General features: G+C 36.1%; 1 protein-coding gene across 6 annotated transcripts in view; it reads right to left on the bottom strand.

The window, feature by feature from the left end:
- The window catches only part of UNC80 (unc-80 homolog, NALCN channel complex subunit), a 239,477-nt gene that overhangs the window by 142,195 nt on the left and 75,748 nt on the right, over window positions 1-21,534 (bottom strand). For all 6 annotated transcript variants that reach the window (XM_036858465.1, XM_036858466.1, XM_036858469.1 and 3 more), the window contains exon 22: window positions 16,099-16,271. In XM_036858465.1, the coding sequence (XP_036714360.1) occupies window positions 16,099-16,271 (173 nt within the window). The remainder of the gene's footprint in view (window positions 1-16,098; window positions 16,272-21,534) is intronic.

The following is a 21,534-nucleotide window of genomic DNA, read 5'->3' as shown; positions in this document are numbered from 1 at the left end:
TATTGCCTTACAATAAAATATAAAGCTCTTGCTGGCGCAAGATACCTATTTATTTAAAAACACTGGGAATAAGCAATTATTGCGGTTCTTTGTGTACACTGGAACCTCGTTTGCTAGAGGGCATGTGCTTGTGACTCAGTATTTATTACTTAGCTTGTATTGAATTCTCTGCCTGACTGAGATCATTAAGCAACTGACAGGCTGTCTCTGCCCCTGCCCATTTCCGTAGTAGCTGTGGGCAACAGAAATGATTCAGATGTCAGGCTAGAGGCAGGCATTATTGTTTAGTACCCAGTCTGGTGGGGTAGTCATTTTAACACTTACTCAGATCATGCTAGTATCTTGGGTAAGTATTTTAAAAACCAAATGAGGACTCCTGTTTCTGACAAGATGATGGATTAGGTGTGAAGACAAATATCTTTTGGTTTAGACACCTAAAAATGCTAGATAAAATACCCCATTTGTTTTCACTTTGTTTTTGCTTTTGTTTCTAACATGAGATGATAGACCATTGGAGAGCAGAAATTACAAGAAAGTGCAGTTCTGGGGTGAAGGTAGGGAGAAAGGTGTGAACTAGTGTAGGAATATATGCCCCAAGAGTTTCTACTGACTATGGCAAGACCAGAGTATGGGTTTTCAATGGGCCACAAATTAAATGTCTGGGTCCAAAGTGGAGTGTGAGATCAGGCCATACACTCCTATATAAAGCCAATATCCCAGGTGGGTGTCACTTTCATTGCATGAAAAATAAAATGATCTACCCCACAGAATTAAGCTTGCATGACTAGTCTTGGCTCTGGGTAGAAAAGGAAAAAAAAAAAAAGTCTTAAATGAGAACTTCTAATCAAAATTCCATATTTTCATATAAGTTTGGACTAGAATGGGCACTACTTTCATGCTCCTTGCACCCAAAATGTAGTTAAAAAATGATCTTAGGTTGGTGATGTTTCGAGGTGCCTAAGGAAAAGAAATGGAAATCCTCTCTGGAGGAATACTTTAAACTAGTGCTTCTCAAATCTTCAAACTTGAGTATGCATAAGAGTCACTTGAGTATGCATAAGAGAATATGGTTAAAATAGATTCTTTGGGCCCACCCCCAGAGATTCTGATGCAGATGTTGCAGGGCCTGAAAATCTGCATTTCTAACATACTCACAGATGTTGCTAAAACTGCTGGTCCACTGAATAACACTGCTTCTAACACAGGTCTTAAAGAATCAGCACAGATAAAGTTTCAAGGAGTTAAGCTTATTAAAAATATGTTTTAAAAAATTCACCATGAGTAAGAGTAGGAAGAAACAGCAAAGTGTAGACTCAGACCCTTTACAAAGACTGTAGCTATAGGAATCATAATGTATCAAACACATCTACAGATTAATGTGGGTATTGAAAGTAGAAGGAATTAGATTATCAAAGTTGACCACGTAGTTTTAAAACAAGAAGTAAATAGAAATTTTACAAATAAAAAATGTAGTACTTGAAATTTAAAACTCAATGGATAGATTAAAACAAAAATTAGATCAGTTTTTTTTCAACTTCAGCATTATTGGCCATTTTGGCCAGATAATTCTTTTTTGTGAAGCATGCACTATGTATTATGAGATGTTTACCAGCGTCTTTATTAACTACCAACTAGATGCAAATAGCAATTCCCAAGTTGTGACAACCAAAAATTCCTCCAAACATTGCCAAATGTTCCCTGGTGGGCAAAGTTACCCCTGGTTAAGAACCATGAAATTAGACACAGCTGAAAAAAGAAAAAGTGAAATGGAAGAGAATTAGCCAGAATACAGCATAGAAAGAGATGAAGAAATGAAAAATATGAAAGAGGTTGTCAAAAACAGAGGATAAACTGAGAAGCTCTATCATGCATCTTTTCAGTTTATAGAAGGAAAAATTAGAGAAAATGTGAAAGACACAATCTTTGAAGAAATAACAGTTGGAAAATTTCCAGAATAGACATAATTTGTCAATTACATGATTCACAGGCTTAATGAAATATGAAATATAGGCTAGAAACTTTTTAGTGAAAGTGCAAAAGATCAACAGTAAAGAGAAGATATTAAAAGCAACTGGGAGAAGGAATTGGGGGAGACACATTACCTATAAAAGAATGTCAATTAAGCCAGAAGAGAAGTGGATAATATCTTTGAAGTACAGAAAGAAAATGTTAGCCTATGATTCTAATTCTATCAAAAGTATCTTTCAAGAATGAGACCAAAATAAAGACATTTTCAATTAAACTGTAGCTGAGAGAGCTACTGCCAGTTGATCATCACCAAAGAAATGTCTGAAAGGTTTTCTTCACGAGGATATAGATCTTAGAAAGGAATGTCTGAGATGCAAGGAGAAATGGTGAGCAAAGACTATGCTAAGCTTTTGGGCAAATTTAAAAATCATTTTCCTAACACTCAATAAAAATAATGTCTACTTTATCAATGTTAAGACAAAAACAAGAGAGAACTAAATCTTGAACAATAATTGGGGTTAAAACCCTCTACAGTCTTTTACTGTTTGAAAGAAGAGTAAAGATATTCATTAAATTTAGACTTTGTTGAGTTAAATATGCATGCAATTTTTAAAAATATAAATAGAATAATTTCCAAACTGATAAAGAAAAATGAATAAAACAAAGCTAAACCAAACCAAAGCAAGAGAAATAAAACAAAATTCAACACTATTTGAAAGAAGGCATGAAATAATGAATATACAATGAAATAATGAAAAATGAAATAATGAAACAATGAAACATATACAATGAAATAATGAAATAATGAAAAAATATGGTAAGTAGGCAGAAGAAGACAGAAGTGAATCTATATAAGTAATAATAATCTGTGCAAATGTACTAAATTTTCTAGGTAAAAAAAGGTCACTAAAACGTTATAAAAATTCAAATACTTGCTTTTTTACAAGACACATACCTAAAACACAAAGATGTAGGAAAGTTGAAAGGAAAGGACTGGCAAAAAGATAGACCAGACCAATGCTAATAAAACTGTTTCAGCTGTATTATTATCAAAGAAAAATATATCTTATATATGCTAGAAATAAACTGGGTCACTAGATAGTGATAAAAGGTTCATAGCACCAGATACTTGTCATACTTCTAAACGATCTGCCTCTAAACCAATAAAACAGAAATTGCTGGAACTACAAAATAAATGGACAAGTTTGTCATCATAGAGGAGATTTTAACACAACTTAGTGTTTGACAGATCAAGTAGTGAGGGGTAAAAATAAGAATATAGAAGACTTGAATATAAAACACTGCACCCTGATGGACCTAGAGGGTATTATGCTAAGTGAAATAAGCTAGACAGAAAAATCTGTATGATTTTACTGATATGTGGAATCTAAAAAACAAAAAAATGAACAAACGAAGAGAAACAGACTCACAGATACAGAGAATAAGCTAGTGGTTGCCAGAGGTGGGGATGGGAGGTTGAGGGGGTAACAGGGTCTGGGTAAAATAAGTGAAGGGGATTAAAAGTTTCATACTTCCAGTTATAAAATAAATAAGTCACTGGGATATAATATACAGTATAGAGAATACAGTCAATAATATTATAATAACTTTGTATGACAAAGTTGACAGATAGTTACTAGACTTACCGTGATCAATTCATAATGTATATAAATGCCAAATCACTGTGTTGTACACCTGAAATTAATATAATATTGTATGTCAACTATACTTCAATTAAAAAAAAAAAAAGGAAAGAAAAGCCTCTATGTTGTGCCCAACAACTGGAGAATGCACATTATTTTCAACTACACATGGAACATTTACAAAAATTAATAATGCTCTAGTTCATGAAGCAAGTTTAAATTAATTCTAAAGAATCAGTATCTGAAAATGAAGTTAGAAATCAATAACAAATGGATACCTAACAAAACTCTGAAATTTATAAAATTGAAACACACACACTCGTACATATTTATGTAACCCATGGAAAAGGAAACCATTAAATAAATTAAAAAGGACTTAAAAATAAATTGTAACATAAATACTACTTATCAAAATTTATGACATAATTGAAGGAGTACTTAGAGGGAAATGAGTAGCTAAATGGTCAGTTTTTGAACAGAAAAAAATAAAAGTATGAGCTAAGCAATCAACTAATAAGCTAAAATAATAATACAATGAATTCAAAGCAAGAAGGAGGAAAGAATAAAAATAAGGGCAGGATATACTCAATACTTTCTAATAACGTATAAGGGAAAATAATCTGAAAAAGAATATTATATATATATGTGTATTTATAACTGAATCACTTTGCTGTACACCTAAAACTACCACAACATTGTAAATCAACTATACTTCAATAAAAACAATAATAAGGGCAGGAATTAATGAATTAGAGAACGAGATACAATAGAGAGAATCTCTACTGTACCATTAAAAAAGACTAACGAAATTGACAAATATCTGGCAAGCCTAATCAAGAAAAGAAAAGGAAATAATTTTAGGAATAAAAACAGAAAAAATAATCACAGATGCTGCAAAGATCAAAAACTAATAAGAAAATGTTATGATCAATTTTAATCCAACAAATATGAAAATGGAGGTAAAACTGACAAATTGCTAAAAAAATTAAAATTACTTAAATGGACTCAGAAAGAAATAGAACTTTTGAATTATCAATTCAGATCTGAATTTCAATTTGAATTTTAATTATATCTAAATTTATCTGTGGACTCAATGTAATTCCAAGAATAAATCAAAAGATTTTCATAGACACTGACAAGCTAATTATAAAATTCACACGGAAGAGCAAAGAGCCAAGAACAACCTAGGTGATGTTCAAAGTTCAGGCTATTAAGACAGAGTAGATTAACTCAGAGCACACATGGAATGGAACAGAAAAAAAACTCAGACTGACACCCATGCATGCATAGAAACCTGACACATGATTAAGATGGTGTTGCACATCAGATAATAAAGTATGAATTAGTCAATATATTATACTAGGATAATTTTTTTTCATGTGAAAAGAAAAGAAAGAAAAAATATCCTGTCTTATACACACAACAAATTCTAGTTAAAGACCTAAATGTGAAATGCAGACTTTAAAACTTTTAGAGGAAAATGTAATATGTATTTATTACTACCTTGGGATTTCTTTAAAAAGACATAAAAATGCTAACCACTAAAGAAAATTTTTATAAATTAAATTACATTACAAATTTCATTAAAATACAGCATAAGGAAACAAAACAAAATGATATATTCTCTAGGGATACAAGCTCATGTGGTAAAATAAAGCAAGCACAGGGAAGATTAAAACAAAGTTCAAGACAGCAGTGTCTTCTAGGAGGTAGGGGTGAGTAATTAGGAAAGGAGATACAGGGGACTTTAAAGAAAGTGGAAATGTCCTATTTTTTAAGATATGTGGTGGATATGTGACATTCAAATTTTTTCTTTAAACTCTACATATTCATGATATACATCCTTTTTATGCTACATTTCATAGAATGTGTTCAAACATTCAGTATAGGAATACCACTAGAATAAAGTGAATAATTTGACCATTTAGTTTTGGTTATTACTGGATTATTTCAACTTTCCTTATGATTCAAAAGAGGACACAATATTATTTTGCTTTGATAGTTCCTAGTCTGCATATATTCCTAACTCCTTGAAAAAAGCTAATTTCCAATCATCACCAAGTAGTTTTATGATGGTAAACCCCAATGTGGATTACATTTGTTGCAGTGAACCTGAAAGTATGACTATATGGTAACCAAATGTTTCATTTTCCGCAAGAGTTCTAGTTTATGTCTAACTGGTATAATTATTGATAGCACTCCATTTCACTCTCAAAAGTGTCCCAATTTGGATAAAAATTATATAACCAGTCCTCCTAAAACTATCTATTTATGAAGCTATTATAATTTAATATGAATTAGGTTTTCTCTGTCCACAGACTAAGGAGAAAACTACGATCCCACTGACTCTCTTATATTCATGAAACTGTTCCTAAAGCAAACTGACATTATGATGTGTTATTCATGCTAATAAATTACCAGTAAATTAGAAATCACTATGTCTGTACATGTTATTTATTCAACTGGGTAAAAAAGGATAGATAATTTCACCTGAAATATACAGAAAATAGACAGAAGTGCCTTTTGTTTGAACTATTTTTGTGCTTGTAGATTATATGAACCTAAAGATAAAATGAGTCCTTTATAAAACATCTCTTTTTAAAAATGCCTTACAGTTGCATTTATTAAATTTACACTAAAGAGGAAGAGTGTGAGGAGGAGCTGTGCTGGACTAAAAACTGACCCAATTACCCCTTTGTAGTCATAGCAATAATGACAAGAGGATTGTTTAAAACAAAAACCTTCAGATTGGCAAGACTTTGAACACTGACATTTCTAGTACTTCTTTCATTTAATAATACTTTTTAATGCTGAAGAAAATTGGAAACTTGAAAAAAATCACATTTAACTTCTATGATGAACGCAACGAAACAATGAAAACTGTTCCGAAATAAAATTACATCATAATGTAAACACTGTATTTAAGCTGCACTTAAAAAAATGAATGAGACATCCAACAAAAGCAAACAATAAAAGAGAGATGGGAGAAAGTGAAGGACTGGAAAGTGATGATGAACTGAACACATTCATTTTCCCCTCCTCTCCCAAATCCTATCTGATGAAATGGTAGAATCTATACCTATGTATAAATCTGTATATCTATATCTATATCTGCATCTGCATATCTATCTGACATCTATATCTGTCTATCTATCATCAATCTATCCATCTGTGTCATTTATACCTACATCTATATATATTTCTATATTTGTATTTCTCTCTATATTTATACACACATATATGTATATGACTAAAACCACAAATGCATTGGAAAACATACAGAATATATTTTTTAATAGATCTTTACTGGAGTATAATTGCTTCACAATACTGTGTTAGTTTCTGTTGTACAACAAAGTGCATCAGCCATATGCATACATATGTCCCCATATCCCCTCCCTCTTGAGCCTCCCACCGACCCTCCCTATCCCACCCCTCTAGTTCGTTGCAAAGCACCGAGCTCATCTCCTTGTGCTATGCTGCTGCTTCCCACTAGTTAACTATTTTACATTTGATAGTGTATATATGTCGATGCTACTCTCACTTCACCCCAGCTTCCCCCTCCCCGCTCTGTGTCCTCAAGTCCATTCTCTATGTCTATGTCTTTATTCCTGCCCTGCCACTAGGTATTCAGTATCTTTTTTTTTTTTTAGATTCCATATACATGCGTTAGCATACAGTATTTGTTTTTCTCTTTCTGACTTACTTCACTCTGTATGACAGACTCTAACTCCATCCACCTCGCTACAAATAACTCAATTTTATTTCTTTTTATGGCTGGGTAATATTCCATTGTATATATGTGCCTCATCTTCTTTTATCTATTCATCTGTTGATGGACATTTACGTTGCTTCCATGTCCTGGCTATTGTAAATGGTGCTGCAATGAACACTGTGATACATGTTTCTTTCTTTTTTTTTTTAAGATTAATCGATTATTTATTTCATATGACTCATATGCTAATTTTTAAAATATCTTTATTGGAGTATAATTGCTTTACAGTGTTGTGTTACTTTCTGCTGTATAACAAAGTGAATCAGCTATATGTATACATATATCCCCATACCCCCTCCCTCTTGCGTCTCCCTCCCACTCTCCCTATCCCACCCCTCTAGGTGGTCACAAAGCACCGAGCTGATCTCCCTGTGCTATGCAGCTGCTTCACACTAGCTATCTATTTTACATTTGGTAGTGTATATATGTCCATGCCACTCTCTCACTTCGTCCCAGCTTACCCTTCCCCCTCCCCGTGACCTCAAGTCCATTCTCTATGTCTACGTCTTTATTCCTGCCCTGTCACTAGGTTCATCTACCATTTTTTTTTTAGATTCCATATATATGCGTTAGCATATGGTATTTGTTTTTCTCTTTCTGAGTTACTTCACTCTGTATGACAGACTATGTCCATCCACCTCACTATAAATAACTCAATTTCATTTCTTTTTATGGCTGAGTAATATTCCATTGTATATATGTGCCACGTCTTCTTTATCCATTCATGTCGATGGACATTAAGGTTGCTTCCATGTCCTGGCTATTGTATACAGTGCTGCAATGAACATTGAGTACATGTCTTTTTTTGAATTATGGTTTTCTCAGGCTATTTGGGGTCTTTTGTGTTTCCATACGAATTGTAAAATTTTTTGTTCTAATTCTGTGAAGAATGCCATTGGTAGTTTGATAGGGATTGCCGTGAATCTGTAGATTGCTTTGGGTAGTATAGTCATTTTCACAATACTGGTTCTTCCAATACAAGAACATGGTATATTTCTCCATCTGTTTATGTCATCTTTGATTTCTTTCATCAGTGTCTTACAGTTTTCTGAGTACAAGTCTTTCGCCTCCTTAGGCAGGTTTATTCCTAGGTATTTTATTCTTTTTGTTGTGATGGTGAATGGGATTGTTTCCTTAATTTCTCTTTCTGATTTTTTGTTGTTGGTGTATAGGAATGCCAGATATTTCTGTGCATTAATTTTGTATCCTGCAACCTTACCAAATTCATTGATTAGTTCTAGTAGTTTTCTGGTGGCATCTTTAGGATTTTCTATGTATAGTATCATGTCATCTGCAAACAGTGACAGTTTTACTTCTTCTTTTCCAATTTGTATTCCTTTTATTTCTTTTTCTTTTCTGATTGCCATGGCTATGACTTCCAAAACTATGTTGAATAAGAGTGCCGAGAGTGCACATCCTTGTCTTGTTCCTGATCTTAGAGGAAATGCTTTCAATTTTTCACCATTGAGTATGATGTTTGCTGTGGGTTTGTCATATATGGCCTTTATTATGTTGAGGTAGTTTCCCTCTATGCCCATTTTCTGGAGAGTTTTTATCATAAATGAACGTTGAATTTTGTCAAAAGCTTTTTTGCCATCTATTGAGCTGATCATATGTTCTTTATTCCTTAATTTGTTAATATGGTTTATCACATCGATTTATTTGCATATATTGAAGAATCCTTGCCTCCCTGGGATAAACCCCACTTGATCATGGTGTATGATCCTTTTAATGTGCTGTTGGATTCTGTCTGCTAGTATTTTGTTCAGGATTTTTGCATCTATGTTCATCAGTGATATTGGTCTATAATTTCCTTTTTTTGTGATATCTTTTTCTGGCTTTGGTATCAGGGTGATGGTGGCCTACAATCAAGATTACTCTACCCAGCAAGGATCTCATTCAGATTTAACAGAGAAATCAAAAGCTTTTCAGACAAGCAAAAGATAAGAGAATTCAGCACCACCAAACCAGCTTTACAACAAATGCTAAAGAAACTTCTCTAGGCAGGAAACACAAGAGAAGAAAAAGATCCACAAAAACAAACCCAAAACAATTAAGAAAAGGGTAATAGGAACATACATGTCCATAACCTTGAATGTGAATGGATTAAATGACACAACCAAAAGACACAGACTGGCTGAATGGATACAAAAATAAGACCCATATATATGCTGTCTACAAGAGAACCTCTTCAGACCTAGGGACACATACAGACTGAAAGTGAGGGGATGGAAAACGATATTCCATGCAAATGGAAATCAAAAGAAAGCTGGAGTAGCAATTCTCATATCAGATAAAATAGACTTTAAACTAAAGACTGTTACAAGAGATAAGGAAGGGCACTACATAATGATCAAGGGATCAATCCAAGAAGAAGATATAACAATTATAAATGTTTATGCACCCAACGTAGGAGCACCTCAATACATAAGGCAAATGCTAACAACAGTGAAAGGGGAAAGCAACAGTAATACAATAATAGTAGGGGACTTTAACACCCCACTTACACCAATGGATAGATTATCCAAACAGAAAATAAATAAGGAAACACAGTCTTTAAATGACACAATAGACTAGATAGATTTAATTGATATTTATAGGACACGCCACTGGAAAGTGGCACAATACACTTTCTGTTCAAGTGCATATGGAACATTCTCCAGGATAGATCACATCTTGGGTCACAAATCAAGCCTTGGAAAATTTAAGAAAATTGAAATCGTATCAAGCATCCTTTCTGACCACAATGCTATGAGACTGGAAATCAATTACAGGAAAAAAAAACTGTAAAAAACACAAATACATTGAGGCTAAACAGTGTGCTACTAAATAACCAAGAGATCACTGAAGAAATCAAAGTAGAAATTAAAAAATACATAGAAACAAATGACAATGAAAACACGATGACCCAAAACCTATGGGATGCAACAAAAGCAGCTCTAAGAGGGAAGTTTATAGCAATTCAATCTCACCTCAAGAAACAAGAAAAATCTCAAATAAACAATCTAAACTTACACCTAAAGCAACTAGAGAAAGAACAAAAAAACCCAAAGTCAGTAGAAGAAATCATAAAAATCAGAGCAGAAATTAATGAAAGAGAAATGAAGAAAACAATAGCAAAGATCCATAAAACTAAAAGCTGTTTCTTTGAGAAGATAAACAAAATTGATAAACCCTTAGCCAGACTCATCAAGAAAAAAAGGGAGAGGATGCAAATCAATAAAATTAGAAATAAAAAAGGAGAAATAACAACTGACACCACAGAAATACAAAGGATTATAAAAGACTACAAATAACTATATGCCAATAAAGTGGACAACCACGAAGAAATGGACAAATTCTTGGAAAGGTACAATTTTCCCAGACTGAAGCAGGAAGCATTAGAAAATATAAACAGACCTATCACAAGTAATGAAATTGAAACTCTAATTAAAATCTTCCAACAAACAAAAGTCCAGGACCAGATGGCTTCACAGATGAATTCTATCAAACATTTAGAGAATAGCTAACACTGATCCTTCTCAAACTCTACCAAAAACTTGCAGAGGGAGGAACACTCCCAAATTCATTCTAGAACATATTTAAAAGTGAAGCATTTCTGAAAGTCAGGAAGCAGATGAGATCAGATATTAAGTGAAACCAAACACAGAGGATACAAAAGTTAATAATACATTTAATAGAAGACAACTTGTGAACGTTAGAGGAATCTCAAGGGTCTCCTAACCCAAATAGACAGGTATGAACAACTGCAATTGCCACACTTGCACAATGATAGTAAAAACAGGATGTTACTATGATTCAAACATACTGGACATGCAACTATATTTTCCTTCCTCTCAGTCCTCTTGCCAGTATTCACCAGTGACTTCAATTCCTTCACTTTTCTATACCTGAGAAACTGAAGTTGAATGTACCCTCATTTGGGGACCATGTCCTGGCTTAACCCTTTCCTCTTATATCAACAAATAAGACAATGAATGTGAAGGTGCTTTATTAACTATGACATACAATGAAAATGTTACTTTTGTTATCTTCTACCACCACCTCTCTCACCACTGCCACCACCACCACACCACCACCACGACTACCATCACCACCAACATTACCACCACCATGAGTATCATCACCACCATCATCACCTATCCCTTTTTTTTCAACCAACCATGTCTACCTGGATTCTGTCTCTGTTTCCTTTAAACCGTGACTGATTCCGACCTCTGGACACTCCTTGGCCTTGACCTAGAATCAAATATTCTCAGATACGAAAGAAACTCATACTAACCACCCCCTTCTTGAGTCTCCTTGTACTTCCCCATTGAGTCCAGTGTAGTGACAAAGAGCTAATTACTTCTCAATGTATCTACTTCATCACTGGACATCTATAATGATCAGAAAATGCTTCTTTACTTTGAAGCTTGAAGACACTGCTTATAAGTATCAAACCCCCTTTATTTTATTTATTACCATGAGATTAATAAGATTGAGAAGGTCAAGCAGGGCCAGAGTTGGTCCAACAGGAAGGGAAGAAAGGAGAATCTAGTGGTCTGGTAACTACCTGGCCATAGTCTTATTTGGAGGAAGTAAAATAAATTTTAAATGTTTTCTGGAATTCAGCCATGAATTAAATCTCCTTGAAAACTCTAAGCATTGTAGCAGTTGGAAATCATAGAGGTATGGAACCATCTGATGAGAGGGAATGAAATTCCAGCATCCAAGAGACTGATTATTTTAAGAAGAATATTGATGAATACTTTTATAATCTCCATTCAGAGGCCAGCATTAATTTGTTCGATTGGGATTTTTTTTAAAAGAACCTATTGATAACACGATTTTATTTATTACTTTTGAAATAAATTTATCTATTTTTGGCTGCTTTGGGTCTTCATTGCTGCGTGTGGGCTTTCTCTAGTTGCAGCAAGCAGGAGCTACTCTTTGTTGCAGTGCACGGGCTTCTCATTGCGGTAGCTTCTCTTGTTGCAGAGCACAGGCTCTAGGTGCATGGGCTTCAGTAGTTGTGGCTTGCAGGCTCTAGAGCACAGGCTCAGTAGTTGTGGTGCATGGGCTTAGTTGTTCCAGGGCATGTGGGATCTTCCTGGACCAGGGCTCAAACCCGTGTCCCCTGAATTGGCAGGAGGATTCTTAACCACTGTGCCATCAGGGAAAGCCCTCGACTGGGATTATTTTTTAAACTTTCAAATGTATCACTCTCTTCGTGACAAGCCTCCTGTTTCTCCCATGACCACATATCTTAAAAGCTTAAAAGCTTTTTATGTAGGAAGCAGTTATTCCTTCTGTTTTTACACCATCAATGTTAATAAAATCATTCCAATTACTTCATTAAAGAGTCTCTCTTTGCCAATGATAATACATTGAGATTGTGTTCTTCCCATTTTTTGTTTCATGGGTGGGTTTTGGGGGAGTTCATGAACCTTCTGATATTACAGGCTGAATTTTGTCTGTAAGTGTAATTCTCTCCATAGCTCTCATTCAGTTCTTAAAGAGTTTATGTCTCCAAAATGTTAAGAATCACTGGTTTAGTGGGTGAATGTGTAGTGTGAATCTTTTTTTTTTTTTTAATTTTTTATTTATTATTATTTATTTATTATTTTTTATTTTTGGCTATGTTGGGTCTTCGTTTCTGTGCGAGGGCTTTCTCCAGTTGCGGCAAGTGGGGGCCACTCTTCATCGCGGTGCACGGGCCTCTCAGTATCGCGGCCTCTCTTGTTGCGGAGCACAGGCTCCAGACGCGCAGGCTCAGTAGTTGTGGCTCACGGGCCCAGTTGCTCCGCGGCATGTGGGATCTTCCCAGACCAGGGCTCGAACCCGTGTCGCCTGCATTGGCAGGCAGATTCTCAACCACTGCGCCACCAGGGAAGCCCCTATGTAGTGTGAATCTTTAAAGTTGAAAATCTCCTATATGTTCCTATTATAAATTCATCATGTATTCACATGATCTTTTTTTTAAAAAAGATTCAATTGTTTTTGGACCATTAGAAATCATTTGCCATCTTCTTTATTATGGAGATCATATACATTTAAGTACATTTTCAGTGTATCAAGAGACACTCTTTCTGATTTACCTAAATAACTTTTTTTTTTTTTTTTTTTTTTACAGAGAAAGTATACGGTATTGCTAAAAGAGTCCTGAATAGAATCAGAAAGTTCTGCTCTGAGCCCAGTTTTCACTTCGACAGGCTTATATGACCTTGAGCAAAGTCACCTTAGCTCTTGGGGCTTTTGTTCTCTCATGTGGAAAATGCGTGAATGAAAAGAGTGGCTTGGAGTCCAGTACATGATATGCATTCATGTGGAGACTTCACTCAGGATCTCTGGTGTGGGGCTGAGGCTTTCCAGAGAGGGAAGGTCAATCCATTCTCTCTGTCATCAGGTGCTTATTTTACTGACTGTTATCCAAATGCTATTATCCTATCATTGTCCAATTTGTAGGGCCAGCTGTGCCTCTATCTTTCTCTTTCAACAGTAAGTTGAAGTAACATGATTCATTATTATCATTTTCCTTAAACTCAGGCAGTTGCTGGAGAAATTTGATGCCTCACTTGTCTAAAAATTTTCCAAAGTATCTGTGACTTTAGGATTGAGACAAAGATGGACATAATAGTACATCTGTGAAGTAAGTCAGAAAGAGAAAAACAAATACAGTATGCTAACACATATATACGGAATCTAAGGAAAAAAAAAAAAAAAGGCCATGAAGAACCTAGTGGCAAGATGGGAATAAAGACACAGACCTACTAGAGAATGGACTTGAGGATATGGGGAGGGGGTGGGGTGAGATGTGACAGGGTAAGAGAGTGTCATGGACATATATACACTACCAAATTTAAAATAGATAGCTAGTGGGAAGCAGCCGCATAGCACAGGAAGATCAGCTCGGTGCTTTGTGACCACCTAGAGGGGGGGGATGGGGAGGGTGGGAGGGAGGGAGATGCAAGAGGGAAGAGAAATGGGAACATATTGTATATGTATAACTGATTCACTTTGTTATAAAGCAGAAGCTAACACACCATTGTAAGGCAATTATACTTCAATAAAGATGTTTAAAAAAAAAAAATAGTACATCTGGAACACTATAGCATAAACTACCCATAAAGTTCTAATGCATCATTGTTATTGTGTATTTAACCATTGTTCAACTAATTTGTGTCATCTTCACTTTCTTAATCACATTTAAACTATCAGGTTTAAAATACAGAATTTCTTATTTTTCACATTTTAAAGTTCCTAGAGTGATCTCACTCTAATTTTTTAATGAGAGAGTCAACATGGTATTGTACCAAATATAAGGTCTGTTCTAATCTGGCTCTATCCTTTGCTGGCTTTGAACCCTGGCCAGTTGGTGATTAAGAAGAACCATGCATGACTCAAAAGAGTGACAGGCTGGTTTCCTCTCTCCCACTTAGAAAACAAGAAATTGGCTCTTTGCCTTGTCAGCTCTCTTGCTTTAGACAGGCATCTCATTGTTCTTTGATTGTTTGATTGCCACCTGCCTCAGCTCTCCTGGAGACCTGTGACTTTCTACATTTTACAGTCATCATAGCATATATCAGCACACATTAAACACTTTGGAATTAAAAAAAAAATACTTTCAAAGACCAATGTCCAGGAATCGGGAACTGACTGAAAAATCTTAAATAACCACAGGTCATCATTCTGGGTGATTACAGTGATATTTGCATTTTCGGCTTAAGTGAAGCTACATACCTTGTTGGTCACTAAATATCATGAGAGCAAAAGCTATTAATGTCACAGAAAAATGTCATGAATTATATTAAAAGGTTTGGACTATTTTCCAAGGTAAAATATGAGTGGCCAGTGGTTACATATTCATGTGTTATAAAAAGGGATCATTTGTAGGCAGGCTAAAGGGGTTTTGTTGTAAAAAGGTCTATTTTAGTTTTTCTTTTTAAAACGTGAATACAGAAGACTTTTATTTCTTGATATTTACTTGGAATTTTGTACCCAGTATTTATATAGCATATGAAGAATTTATTAAACCAGAAGATAAATAAAGGAAATTGAGAGATTGTGCTCAAAACTCATATCTGGGTCTCATTTATTTGACAAAAATACTTTCTAAACAAGATCCACATTATACTCTTGAATCTCTTACATGTGTATAAGGCTACACAATGTTCAAGGTGCTTCTGCGCAATTAATTTCAATTGATCCTTGCTTCATATTTTCCCTCAATTAATATGCAGTTAAACCAAGACAGAGTTTAAAGGACTAATACATGACAGACATGACTAATGTAATAATAATAATGACCTACTTTATTGAGCAATTGCTATATTTCAGGCATTATGATGAGGATTTTACATTTAATATCTCATTTAATCCTCACACTAACCCTAGGAGGTAGGCATAATTATTACACTTAATCTCATTTTACAGGGTTTAGCTAATAGATGTCAGAGTGATTTTAACCCAGGCAATCTTATTCCAGAACCCTCATATACTTTTAATCATGATGCTGTACAGAATATATTTACTAAGATTTTTTCCCCTTTCTTTTCTTCTTTCACCTTACTACCTTTTTCCCTCCTCTTGCCACTAATGCTGAGGAAAAAAAAAAAAAGACCAAAAACGTAACCTCATAGTTAGGCTTTAGAGTAGGGATTCATGCTTTCCTCCATTAGCAGAATTAACTGGAATGGGGTACAGGGTGAGAAAATTCTTCCAACAACTTACAAGATCCAAGGCGGCTGCCAAGATCGACGCATCAGGAATTGTCCCTGGCTCACAGCAGTTTAACAGAAATTGAAAGCGCTTCATGCCTTGTCGGATTGCTCCAAGATTCACCACGTTTTTGCTTTTTCCACCATCTTGGTTGGAAGACAGATGGTCATCAAAACTGTGGCAACCTGTAGGGGTTTTCCCATGTTGGAGGAATGAAGGAGAGAGAGTGTAATGGTTGTAGATTAAAAAAGAGCTTTGAAGTTTCAACAATGCATTTTCTGTAGTGTTGGCCTAAGAACTTTTTCCTGAACTACACTTCCCTCCTCTCTATCTAATGCTTGATTTGGACACCTTGACTTTTAGGAATCTGATGACACATAGCATATGTAAATAAGGGGTCTTATATAACTATTTTAATATAGGGTCTGATCCATAGAGAACAGACTTGTGGTTGCCAAGGGGGAGGGGTGGGTGAGGGAGGGATGGATTGGGAGTTAGGGATTAGCAGATGCAAACTATTATATATAGAATGGATAAACAACAAGGTCCTACTGTATAGCACAGGGAACTATATTCAATATCCTGTGATAAACCATAACAGAAAAGAATGTGAAAAAGAATGTATATATATATATATGTGTGTGTGTATAACGGAATCACTTTGCTGTATAGCAGAAATTAACACAACATTGTAAATCAACTATGCATCAATAAAATAAATTTAAAAAATTAAAAATTAAAAAAATAGATAAATATAGGGTTTGATCGTTTTGCTTTCAGGTCTCTTCTCTAATACTGCTAAGAGGATTATTTAAGATGATTCTACTTCTGTTTTTATGGAAGATGCAAAATCACTGTGCAATTTCAGATCTGTTACAAAAAAACTGATATCAAAGACCGTATCTTGATATCTTAGTTACAATGCAAAGAATCCTTGATTATTAGAGTTGTAAAGGAATTGAGAGGTTGGTCATTTAATGCCAGGATTTCCAAACCTGCCTGTGCATCAGAATTATCTGGGCAGTTTTTGAATCTTATTCAGAAGTTCAGAACCAGAGTCTCTGAAAGAGGAGTGTAAGAATGTGTGCTTTGTAAAGCCTCACAGATGATAAGGATGCAGCCAGCCTGACCCCACACGGTGGTCAGAGGTTTAGGAACCACTGATTCATCCTCACTTATTTTTCCATAGTTAAACTGCATACGAATGAGAATCAGTCTAGAGCTTCTTAAAATGCAGACTATCAGATCTCATCGCTAGAGATTTGGATTCCATAGGTCTGCAGGCTATGTATATTTTAAACAAACATGCCACATGATTTTAATACAGAAAGTCTAAGGATCACACATTAAGGAAGAATAATACAAAGCATTGTTCTTCATTTTTTTTTAACCCCAGGTACGTTTTTAAAAACCTAAGTATTGGGGCTTCCCTGGTGGCGCAGTGGTTGGGAGTCCGCCTGCCGATGCAGGGGACACGGGTTCGAGCCCTGGTCTGGGAAGATCCCACATGCCACGGAGCAACTGGGCCCGTGAGCCACAGCTACTGAGCCTGCGCGTCTGGAGCCTGTGCTCCGCAACAAGAGAGGCCGCGATAGTGAGAGGCCCGTGCACCGCGATGAAGAGTGGCCCCCACCTGCCACAACAGGAGAAAGCCCTCGCACAGAAGCGAAGACCCAACACAGCCAAAAATCAATCAATCAATCAATCAATAAAAAAAAAAAGCAAGCCACTAGTGTGTATTTGGACCAATTAAAAAAAAAAAAAAAAAAAAACCTAAGTATCTCATAGCTTTCCTATAGCCTCTAGTATATATATATACACACATATATATATAATATTTAGTTTCTCTTATATAATGCTATAATATTGAATATAGTTTTAAACACCAAGCCCAAATTACTTCCCATGATTCTGAAATGTACTTTCAGCACCTAAGAATATACCCCCTGATTTAGTGCTTGGCTTAATGTGTGCTGACACCATTCATTTGCGATGTTGCAAACTCCAGGTCCTCGCTAAGTTACAGATACCATTACAGGAAACGGCTTTCTCACCTATTCTCTCAAAAATACCTTGATACCTCCCACCCACTGCCCCACTTTCCCACTTGCTGCCTCAACACAAAAAAAGTGGCCCTCGTAGCCTTTGCTCTCAACTAAGGTGCCCTATACGTAAGCAGGTCATGATTGGTGGTTGCAGATGTATGGTGAATGATTTGTTCCTATTAATATACACTAATGTTCACAAATTTGCATTTAAAAATCAGATCCAGAGTTGGATGTACCCCTTTAATAACTTGCATTCTTTGTAAATAAAAGGGCGATATTTACAATTATGAGCTTGGTTTACCATGAGAATGTGTACTAGTGGAAAAAGGTGAGCACCTGTTCTTTTAGAAAACACATCCTTTGGAAGCAGTTCAAGCTTGGGAAAAAGATTCCTTTGGACTTTATTACCACAAGATAAAAAATTATGGCATGGGGACTGAACCAAGATGGCGGAGTAGAAGGACGTGCTCTCACTCCCTCTTGCGAGAACACCAGAATCACAACTAGCTGCTGGACAATCATCGACAGGAAGACACTGGAACTCACCAAAAAAGATACCCCACATCCAAAGACAAAGGAGAAGCCACAATGAGACGGTAGGAGGGGTGCAATCACAGTAAAGTCAAATCCCAGAATGGCTGGGTGGGTGACTGACAGACTGGAGAACTTATACCACAGAAGTCCGCTCACTGGAGTGAAGGTTCTGAGCCCCACATCAGGCCTCCCAACCTGGAGGTCCGGCAACAGGAGGAGGAATTCCTAGAGAATCAGACTTTGAAGGCTAATGGGATTTGATTGCAGAAATTCGACAGGACTGGGGGAAACAGAGACTCCATTCTTGGAGGGCACACACAAAGTAGTGTGCACACTGGGACCCAGGGGAAGGAGCACTGACCCCAGGGGAGACTGAACCAGACCTACCTGCTAGTGTTGGAGGGTCTCCTGCAGAGGCAGGGGTGGCTGTGGCTCACCGTGGGGACAAGAACACTGGCAGAAGTTCTGGGAAGTACCCCTTGGTGTGAGCCCTCCCAGAGGCTGCCATTAGCCCCATCAAAGAGCCCAGGTAGGCTCCAATGTTGGGTTGCCTCAGGCCAAACAACCGACAGGGAGGGAACCCAGCCCCACCCATCAGCAGTCAAGCAGATTAAAGTTTTACTGAGCTCTGCCTACCAGAGCAACACCCAGCTCTACACACCACCAGTCCCTCCCATCAAACCTCTTAGATAGCCTCATCCACCAGAGGGCAGACAGCAGAAGCAAGAAGAACTACAATCCTGCAGCCTGTGGAACAAAAACCACATTCACAGAAAGATAGACAAGATGAAAAGGCAGAGGGCTATGTACGAGATGAAGGAACAAGATGAAACCCCAGAAAAAACAACTAAGTGAAGTGGAGATAGGCAACCTTTCAGAAAAAGAATTCAGAATAATGATAGTGAAGATGATCCAGGACCTCGGAAAAACAATGGAGGCAAAGATCGAGAAGATGCAAGAAATGTTTAACAAAGACCTAGAAGAATTAAAGAACAAACAAACAGAGATGAACAATACAATAACTGAAATGAAAACTACACTAGAAGGAATCAATACCAGAATAACTGAGGCAGAAGAACAGATAAGTGACCTGGAACACAGAATGGCAGAATTCACTGCTGCGGAACAGAATAAAGAAAAAAGAATGAAAAGAAATGAAGACAGCCTAAGAGACCCCTGGGACAACATTAAATGCAACAACATTCGCATTATAGGGGTCCCAGAAGGAGAAGAGAGAGAGAAATGACCCGAGAAAATATTTGAAGAGATTATAGTTGAAAACTTCCCTAACATGGGAAATGAAATAGCCACCCAATTCCAGGAAGTGCAGAAAGTCCCATATAGGATAAACCCAAGAAGAAACACTCCAAGACACATACTAATCAAATGGGCAAAAATTAGAGACAAAGAAAAATTACTGAAAGGAGCAAGGGAAAAACGACAAATAGCATACAAGGGAACTACCATAAGGTTAACAGCTGATTTCTCAGCAGAAACTCTACAAGCCAGAAGGGAGTGGCATGATATACTTAAAGTGATGAAAGGGAAGAAACTACAACCCAGATTACTCTACCGGGCAAGGATCTCATTCAGATTCGATGGAGAAATCAAAAGCTTTACAGACAAGCAAAAGCTAAGAGAATTCAGCACCACCAAACCAGTTGTACAACAAACGCTAAAGGAACTTTTCTAAGTGGGAAACACAAGAGAAGAAAAGGACCTAGAAAAAAAACCCAAAACAATTAAGAAAATAGTCATACGAACATACATATCAATAATTACCTTAAACGTGAATAGATTAAATGCTCCAACCAAAAGACACAGGCTTGCTGAAAGGATACAAAAACAAGACCCATATATATGCTGTCTACAAGAAACTCACTTCAGACCTAGGGACATATACAGACTGAAAGTGAGAGGATGGAAAAAGATATTCCATGCAAATGGAAATCAAAAGACAGCTGGAGTACCAATACTCATATCAGATAAAAATAGACTTTAAAATAAAGAATGTTACAAGAGACAAGGAAGGACACTACATAATGATCAAGGGATCACTCCAAGAAGAAGATATAACAATTATAAATATATATGCACCCAACACAGGAGCACCTCAATACATAAGGCAACTGCTAAGAGCTGTAAAAGAGGAAATCGACAGTAACACAATAATAGTAGGGGACTTTAACACCTCACTTACACCAATGGACAGATCATCTAAAATGAAAATAAATAAGGAAACAGAAGCTTTAAATGACAGAATAGACCAGATAGATTTAACTGATATTTATAGGACATTCCATCCAAAAACAGCAGATTACACTTTCTTCTCAAGTGTGCATGGAACATTCTCCAGGATAGATCACATCTTGGGTCACAAATCAAGCCTCAGTAAATTTAAGAAAATTGAAATCATATCAAGCATCTTTTCTGACCACAACGCTACGAGATTAGAAATGAATTACAGGGGAAAAAACGTAAAAAACACAAACACATGGAGGCTAAACAATACTTTACTAAATAACCAAGAGATCACTGAAGAAATCAAAGAGGACATCAAAAAATACCTAGAGACAAATGACAATGAAAACACGACGATCCAAAACCTATGGGATGCAGCAAAAGCAGTTCTAAGAGGGAAGTTTACAGCAATACAAGCCTACCTCAAGAAACAAGAAAAATCTCAAATAAATAATCTAACCTTACACCTAAAGGAACTAGAGAAAGAAGAACAAACAAAACCCAAAGTTAGCAGAAGGAAAGAAATCATAAAGATCAGAGCAGAAATAAATGAAATACAAACAAAGAAAACAATAGCAAAGATCAATAAAACTAAAAGTTGGTTCTTTGAGAAGATAAACAAAAT

The sequence above is a fragment of the Balaenoptera musculus genome, chromosome 7, assembly GCF_009873245.2.
Source record: "Balaenoptera musculus isolate JJ_BM4_2016_0621 chromosome 7, mBalMus1.pri.v3, whole genome shotgun sequence".
In the NCBI taxonomy this organism is placed as follows: domain Eukaryota; kingdom Metazoa; phylum Chordata; class Mammalia; order Artiodactyla; family Balaenopteridae; genus Balaenoptera; species Balaenoptera musculus.
This window is presented reverse-complemented; position numbering and strand designations above follow the sequence as displayed.